This window comes from Anarrhichthys ocellatus, unplaced genomic scaffold (assembly GCF_004355925.1).
Source record: "Anarrhichthys ocellatus isolate YVR2014 unplaced genomic scaffold, GSC_Weel_1.0 scaffold9, whole genome shotgun sequence".
Classification (NCBI taxonomy): Eukaryota; Metazoa; Chordata; class Actinopteri; order Perciformes; family Anarhichadidae; genus Anarrhichthys; species Anarrhichthys ocellatus.
The window spans coordinates 493426-502224 of record NW_022280039.1 but is presented as its reverse complement, the minus strand read 5'-3'; the positions used below and the strand labels follow the sequence as shown (position 1 = coordinate 502224).

Here is an 8799-nt window from a genome sequence, read left to right as displayed (position 1 = left end):
CACACACACACACACACACACACACACACACACACACACACACACAGGTACTGCTCATGATGCACTGGCAAACCAGAAGGTGACGAGGTGCTAAATCTTCCCTGGGCTGTGTCGAGGTCGCAGACGAACTGTAATAAAGTCGCCATCTTCAAAAGCTCTCATAAAATACTTGTCATTTACTTTACCACATTTTTTCACCTGGGCCGATGCTGTCCCGGCAGGCCACACAGCTGTGTCCCCACCGCTGGTGAAACTGAACATGTTGAGTGGACATTCGCTTCACATCGCCACCACAGCTTCACTGGCTTAGCCTTTTCTTCTCATTTATATCTTTTCTAGTCTCTTTCTGTCAAATTTTATTTTTCAAAGATGTTGTCGCTCTTCTCCCAACTTCAGTAAGAGTTTGATTGACAGATGGTTCACTCAATCTTCGGCCAAGTTTATTATTTTTATAGTGCCTGACCTTTTCCAACAAGTTTCCAGTGATGGCTTCTCAGATGGTTTTGTGTAACGTACCATCTGGTGGGTCAGTGGTCAAAAACTCTACTAAGTGAATTTATAGATTACTGACTCCCTTAGTGACTCCATACAGCATCATTCCTCAAAACAATCAATATAGATTAAGGCCATGTCCACATTACTCCGTTTTTACTCCGTTTTTGCCACGTTTACACTGAGCGGCCACACTACGCCGGAGTTTTGGAGCAAACTAAACGGAGGAGTCTAAGAGACCATGCCACTACTCAAAATCCCTTTGAGTAGTGGCATGCTTATTCAGTGCCAGTGCTGCCAGTCTGATCAAAACACGGAAATCAGCGATTTAACAAAAGTCAACTTAATAGGATCGAGACACAGAGGAGACCACCCAAAATCTAAGGAGGATGAGGTTCCCGAGAACTCATAAAAATCTGGAACAACATCACGATGTCACAGTGATACAGTGCAGGCTCCTCTCAAGGGCTTTGAGTAATTTTGTGTGACACTGAGCCCCGTAAGTTATCAGTAATATTGATTCAGTGTTCATGCAAGATGGTCCACCATTAATAAGGAACTGGTAGAGACTGGTGTAGGGAAGAGGCCCGGTAAGAATGTCTGATGTTTGGCTCAGTCATATGTTTGAATAGTGTTTAAGTCATCATGTGCACTTCATAGATATACCAACTTTTACAGTACGGTATAAGCCACCCATTACTATCTATATGCACAGATAGGAGGTCATGATAACTGTGAAAGCTTTGATCTTACCTCAAACCTCCCTTCCATCTTCTCCTCAAACCTCTCCTCTTCTTTTTTACTACCTGTGTCTAGATCTCTGCAGTGCTTCCAGTGGAAAGTAATTTGGCAATAAATCAGCCATGTGAGAACAGATAATGTGAAGGCTTTGGACTCTGACATACTGAGTACACTAATACTTCCACACTTTAAAGTCCTACATTTACTGTACAAGTATCTCTCGATTATAATGTCAAATTTTGTTTTATCCGCTGAAATTTTTCAAGACCATAATCTTCCTGACCAGCGTGTTAACATGGTATTACCATCCTAAGACACCAGATACAGAGATCTAAGCTGCTGGAAGCACAACCCTTATTTACTGGCTTAGCATTGGAAATGGCCCTGCAGCTGCTGTTTATTTATTCTGCTCCTTCTCTTAAATACCAAAAGGTTGTGTTACTTTCAGGGTTTCTAAGAAGAAGCAAACATGTGAATTCCAGATAACCAAAGGTTTACCTTCAGCTTACTGTGCAACATGGAAAAAAGGGAGGATGCACTAATCAAAATATAAACCGGGAAATGTAGGCACGCTGCATGCTAGGTTTTACACCAAGCTCCTTGTCAAAAAGACAGAAAGGGTCTAAAAAGCTCCCTTTATTTTCTTGAGCATCTGCTTCTCCCCTGAGACTCAGAGATAAAGTTAAAGGTCAATCCGCACACATTTGCCAGCCTCGGCCAAGGTGTGGGAGGTCAGACTGTTTGTCTGTGAGCCAGGACCCACTGCCACATTTTTCTACTGTGTTACTAAACCAACAATACAATAAGTAACTAATTCATAGCTGCTGTTTAAGCCTGTATCCGCATTAGACATATGTCTTTAATATAACAGGGTGGGCTAATTTATGACAGTTTAAATATTAAGCCAGCTAACATAACAGGCGAAGACAGACAGAAAACAAAAAGACAATATGCCAACCCCCGGAAAATCTTGACTTTTTGAGATGAAACAAACTGTAAATAAAATCATCAACAGAGACAAAAAAGATTAAGCAAAAAGTGTGAATGAAAAAATCTTTCAGGATTCAGGATAAGCTTGTCTGACATTACACAAGGGCCGATGTGTGTGTGTGTGTGTGTGTGTGGTCTGACTGTTTGTTTGTGTGTGTGTGTCTCCACACAGCTAGTCAGACCATAAGGTCAAACCCGTGGAGAAGGGGGCACGTAGGTGTGGAGCAAAAAGCCAAAAGAACACATTCCCAGTGAAAAAGATACCATAACACAGTGTAGGCACAGAGGACACAAAGCTTTCCTTATCACCCTGTCCAACACATCACGAGAGACTAAACCCACCATTTATTCCCATGGATCAGAGGAAAATAACCCCTATTAATCAATAACTATTCATCAATATTATAACAGTGAGCTAGCATCATTGGAACTCCAACATTAAGGATCTGTGGCATATAAATTTATCTCATTTATTGACAAAACGTCCAGCTTATAATACCACGTTTATATTATCAATATATTTCATTTTGGGGCAACATTTATCTCTTTTTCTATTACAAAATAATGATTGTGTCCAAAGGAACAGGGAAGTGAGTGGGTGAGCACTGTGTGCATGGTGACAAAGAGGCTGTGTTCAAGGCTGTGTTCAAGGCTGGGCAAGGGTGCTCAATATGGTTAGTGTGGGCACAGAGCGGAGGATCAGCTTGTCCCATCAGCTCCCTTGCCCGCCGTGCAGAGGCGTGAGGCCAGATAAAGAGCAGGAAGCGAGGGAGGACAGTCAGTCAGTCAGTCTATCCCTGATAACATGAATGTTTCCATAAACATAGTGCATGCTATGGCACAGTACCAGCGCAGATAGTGAGGGATGAAAGGTAGAATATCGAGGTACCTGCCAAGAATACTGGGTCGCAAGATGTTTAAAGCACGAAAGAGAGGCACTATTAGAATTTACTTTCAAGCAGAGAGACAAACCACTACTAATGATATGGAACTTGCTGGTGGGGACAGCAGGAGAGATGCGTCGGTGGATCAGACTCTGTGTTCAGGATAAAAATCTGGCATCCAGTACCATCACAATTTCCCAAACACTTAAAACAGAACAAAACTAAAAGTCAAACGCGTGACCGTAGATGATTGCAGATTGTGTTGTATTTTTTTCTGAAACCACAATTAAAGCATTTTGGCTGCTTCATGGGACTGAACGATGACGGTGGGCATTTTGTGTTTGGGTCTATCAAAACACGGTACTGTTGACATTAACTAATCTGATTACAAAGCAGCTCTTTGGCATACGTGTACAGATGATAGAGTGAAAAATCCCATTGTGGAGAGGCTCTATGTTACAATGGTTCTAGAGTAAATCAATTCATTATTTAACTGATTGAAAAGTTTTACGTTTCCTAAATAGTAGGATTTGCTCAAATTTATTTAATCGTAAATAGTTTATCTTTGGGGTTTTTAACTGTTGGTCAGACAAAACCATTTGAACACATAACCTTGGGCTCTGGAAAATTGTGAAATGTTTGCTTTTTTTCTGCCGGGAAACTGCTTCAATACAGCAAAGAGTAGCTTAAAGAATGATTGAGACTCAAAGGCTGAACATCACTACACGGGGAATACTTGTTTTGCTGCACAAAAAGGAAACCCTGATAAAGGGATCTCTAATCCTGTTGTTTTCTAGCATATCATTATGGCAAATTATATGCACAGTGAACTAGACATTCACGTTTAAAGACTGTAGAGGTTTGATATTAGATACATGGCTTGATGGTGTTTGGTATAGGACACAAAAATAGAGAAAGAAAAAATGAAAAGAAAACAGCTTTAAGATCTGCCACAAAGTATAAAGGGACAGCTGTAAAATATAAAAAGAGAGGAAAAAATACACCAAACAGATGTTAACAAATATTAACAAAAAAAACAAAAAGCTTTCTACTTACATGAAGACAGGGAAGAGGAAAGCAGGCCAAACGAATGACCAAAAGTAGCTAAAAAGTGTCTATTAATGTGTCATCTCTTTATCCGTGTTCATTTTAAGTTTTTGCTTTGCCCCCCCCCACACACTTATCATGTGCATGATTTACAGGCCTTATTGTTTTATAAATACTGTTGACAAAGGCGGACTGTGAACATACAAACACACTCAATATGTACAAGTACATATTGTATCATTTCACACTTCAGAATAAGAAAACATGGACTCCTGGCGTCATTTTGCACAGCTGGAATCCCCAGAGCACTATAACACCAGTTTTATTTGACAAACATAAAACATCAACAGTCAGTGTCACATGCACAGACTCATCCACAATCCTGCAGCTCCGGTTAACCACTACTGTCAAGAATCAGAGTCTCACTCTCCATGGATCGAAAGCTGGTCTGATTTAAGAAGTGTGTAGCTCAATGGTACTCTAAGACAGAGTGACAGTTTTTTTTTTGTTTTTATAAAATGGCTGGATGTCTCTGGATAACTGATCAAACATGTGTGTCAAAGCGCTACTAACAAAAAGAGAGGCAACACAAGTTAAAAACTACCATAGTTGCATTGTGTAATCAACGTATACATTAAAAACACTAAAGTGAAATGAATAAATATAGTTGATAAGCTGTTTGGGAGTCAAATCCAGGCAGTCTTAAACAGACGTACGGGATCTGTTAATTCCACTTAAATGCTCCAAAATCCTCAGAACACTAAGTGTCTGTATAAGTGTCAGTACTATGACATTTATTTTTCTACCAATGACAGATTGGTACTTAAACACACATAAAGGAGGAGATGATGTCTGACTCAGCCATGTTAAACACCTGCTTAGTAGCAGTTTAACAACAAACACCCACATTATATTCATTCATTACAGCGTCAAGGGTCATGATCATAAAATATTAATGTCAGGTTCGCCACCTGTTTAGTTCCTGGCCTCTCTTCTTCTATACCCAAAGGAAACTTGCCTCATTTTTGGCACCATGAAATTATCTGGCTGGGAATATATGTTCCATTTTTTAACCTCTGACGTGTTAGTAAAAAATGAGGAGAGAAGAAGAAAAAAACAAGAAGAAGAAGCAGGTGTTAGACAAAGGTGGTAGTTAGCACATAATGCAAATACCCCCCCAGGGATGAGATTTAGTCTACCACACACATACTGCACAAAGAGTGATGGTTACTGTCAGCAACAATGTGAGCATTGATCACATATTTAAAAAGCACACTTACAGCAGGTCAGATTTGGGCCCCTGTCAATCATTTTGTGTGGTCTAGTTGCTCCTTTTGGCAACAGGTTTTTCACTGCTCACAATCACTAAATACTTCCACCACTAAACAAATGAGAGAGTTCATTTATTTCATTTCAAAACCGGTGGAATTGTTTCATTTGGGAATATAACAGTCAGATGGTGGATGCTGTTCATTTGTTGGTCTCTCTTGCAGTTCACTTACTGTTGATGGTATGCATTTGGAATAAATTTCAGTGATTTAATGGAGTGCACTGAGAGTTACCATAATCAAGGCATCAGAAATGCATTGTGAATTACTGTCAATATAAATACTGTCAATTAAATATCATCGCATTAAAAAAAGCCTTGATCAACTAATTTTACCACTAGGGATGTCCACAGTAGTATCCCCACCACGGCCATAATAGTAAAACAAGTAAATCATTGTATATCTCACATTAAAACTGAGCTATATTTTGGGAAATCTTGTGTGAGTTTCTGAGTTTGAAAGAGAGAGCATCCAAAAGCATGACTAAAGGTGTGTTGTTTAATTTCATTATTGAAGTATGAGATGTAGTTAGTTAGTTCGTTAGTTACCGTTTTGTCAAGAATGTCAAAGGCCTGGCCACCTCATTAAAAAACCAACGGTATCTCTGTACATGTCCGAACACAAACACATGCACACTTGTATACACAACCCACACACATAGACACAAAGAAAGCCTGGGGGAGTTGGAGAAAGAACAAAAAAAAGCTTTAATCAACTGTTGTTTAACATTGTTAGATGGGGACGGCCCTATCCATAAATCAGGGTTTTATGGTCTCTGCAGTGTTCCTAACCCCCTGGCCTTCTCCCTCTGGTCTCCTCTACCTGCAGCAGTCTCAGGACCCCAAGTGACCTGCTGCCCGGAGGCAACCGCATCCTCTCACTGTTTGGAAGAATAACACCAAAATCCACCGAAAGCCCCGTGACCTGTACTCCATCAAACCCGCCACTCACTGTGAACTATGAAAGAATTGACTTAGCACAGCATGCAATACATGTCTCTGGCAGCGACTGCTGCATACATTTAAAAAAAAGATGTGCTTTTGATTGTTTAAATTAAGGCAAACTAGCTTTACCTTACGGTGATGTTTATGAGCTGGGGCCGTTAGACAACGGACTTATATTGTTAGTATTGGATGACTGAGTGATTCCTATCTCTGGCTTTCCAGCGGCCCGAAGGCAACCAAGCCATTCTAATTCGGCTTTAATGTGGGGTCACTATAATGCTTATCTTTTTAACAGCCCCCTGTAAAGAATAAGACTTCCTTTCTATACTGTTGTATGTCGTTAGATGCGTTTATCCTCGGGGAACAGTGATAAGGGGGAAGTGCACGGTGTGGAATTCAAGGGGGAACTACTGATAGATCTACACAATAAAGAACTAGAACTCTCTTCAACAACAGATTCCTCAACACTTTTGTTTCTACCCCTTACCCACTTAGTTAAAGAGTTTGCTATACCACATTTGGTTCGTTACTCTATGTGTGATGTGCGCCGAAACAATGATGCGAAGCACCCCAAATCAATTCCAGTGAATACTCCAGAGCCACAGTAGCCACAGTTAATAACTGCTGCAATTATTGACACTGAGTGGTGCTGGTGGAGGCTCATTTTTTAGCTTGAACAACATGCGGGATGACATTTGCGTAGCAGCTGAAGTTGAGCCAAGTTCAACTTTTTCCAGGCAACCCTGCATTATCTTTGCCGTAGCCCTCTGCGCTGGCATTACCGCTGTGTCAAGGCAGCAGTCTCATTGAAGTACATAAGGGCATAAAGTTAGTTATATCAACTGAGCTGCTTTTGAAGTGAATTCATAAGGTGTTTCACGCTCAGACTTTCCAGTGATCATGGCATGTATTTTTTGTGAGTCGGACCTTGAAACGGGTCAGATTGTTGTGGCAAGTGATGTGCAATTCATGGTGCCTTCAGCGGTCTGAATCCATTCTTTTTGAATAAGCCCCTGAGAGTATAATGGTAAAAATCTACCCAAAGCTTTCGCTCACCGAGATGTCATTACAGATCTTCTGATATGAGAGATGACAGCGATCTGGACTGACGTGGAAAGAATACACCCCCTTGTCGCCTCCTCTCCTTCCTCCTTCACCTCCTGTTAGCGCTTGGAGAAGATCCTCAACATATCTTTCCCTTGTGGCTCCCACATCGTTGGCTTCCCTTGTCACCTCGTCTTCTGAAACTGGACACAAGGAATGCCTTTTTCTAATTGTTGCATCATTTTAAAAGTTGTACAGTTGAGAGAAGGGCAAAGAAGTGATGGCAGACTGCGGAGCAAAACATTAATTATGTAGCATGTGAAAGCGTATTCAAAAGGAAGCGTGCACAGAAAACGAGGGGAATGTCGTCAGCTGTTGCACAGCTGCTCACACGGGGCTGAGGGTCCCAATTAAACCATCAAACACAAAACACACTGACGACCCAGAAGCTCCCACATAGCTCTCACAACCCCATCTCTGCAGATGGACAGCAATAGAAAACTAGGGAGCAGTCATGTTCCAGGTGTCCTTCCAGAGAAAAAGTACGCATATGTAACCACACACACACGCACACACACACACACACTGAACACTGACTTGCACATACAAAGACAAGCCTTGTAGTTAGAGTTTAATCTACTTTCTACACCTGTAAGCTGCAGCACAGCAGAGAAGAAGGGGGGGGTGAAGAAACAAGTTCACTGCTGTCCCTCTGCTTTAAGGACGAACAGTTTCAATATTGTGAGATGGGGTCAGCCAGGTGCATACAGGGTTTGGACAGTTTGATGAATGGTAAACCTGGTGACAACCCAGTCTAGTCAATGGTCAAAAGATGTCATTCTTTGCAGATCACATGGGCTGAAAATGTTTTTTGTGTTTGCATATATGAAGTCTTTACCCTCTCCGATCCATGCCGAGCTGCCATCAGTGAGAGCTAGTGTGAAGCCAGCCCCCAGGTCTAAGGCCCAGTCCACTCGCAGGAAGTACGGGGTGCCTGGATCCGAAGCTACAGTAATCTGTCGGACTGTACCACTCATGACCTGCAAAAAAAAAATAAAGATAGGAATTAAGAAACTTATAACAGGGTGCCATTGTGATTCATTTTTCTAACAATGGGCTTATTGCATTGTGTTCAAGATAGTTTGTAGGCCTACTGTTAGTATTTTGTCCTTGGACCTTCTTCTCGTAGCAATCCATTTTAATGTTGTACGGTTGTGTTAATCTTCCAGTTGCATCAATGAGCCTCATTGTTTACTTCTTGGATTTGGTAATGTCTTCTAGAGTGTGTGTGTGTGTGTGTGTGTGTGTGTGTGTGTGTGTGTGTGTGTG

At 41.3% G+C, this 8799-nt stretch overlaps 1 protein-coding gene across 2 annotated transcripts in view; it reads right to left on the bottom strand.

Annotated features, from left to right (window-relative positions):
• The window catches only part of xrcc4 (X-ray repair complementing defective repair in Chinese hamster cells 4), a 22139-nt gene that overhangs the window by 9614 nt on the left and 3726 nt on the right, over positions 1-8799 (bottom strand). For both annotated transcript variants that reach the window (XR_004212824.1, XM_031849684.1), the window contains exons 2-3: positions 8369-8510; positions 7483-7673 (exon numbers count right to left, since the gene is read on the bottom strand). Coding sequence is in view for 1 of the 2 variants with exons in the window: in XM_031849684.1 (XP_031705544.1) it covers positions 7483-7673; positions 8369-8510 (333 nt within the window). In the remaining variant the exon portion in view is untranslated. The remainder of the gene's footprint in view (positions 1-7482; positions 7674-8368; positions 8511-8799) is intronic.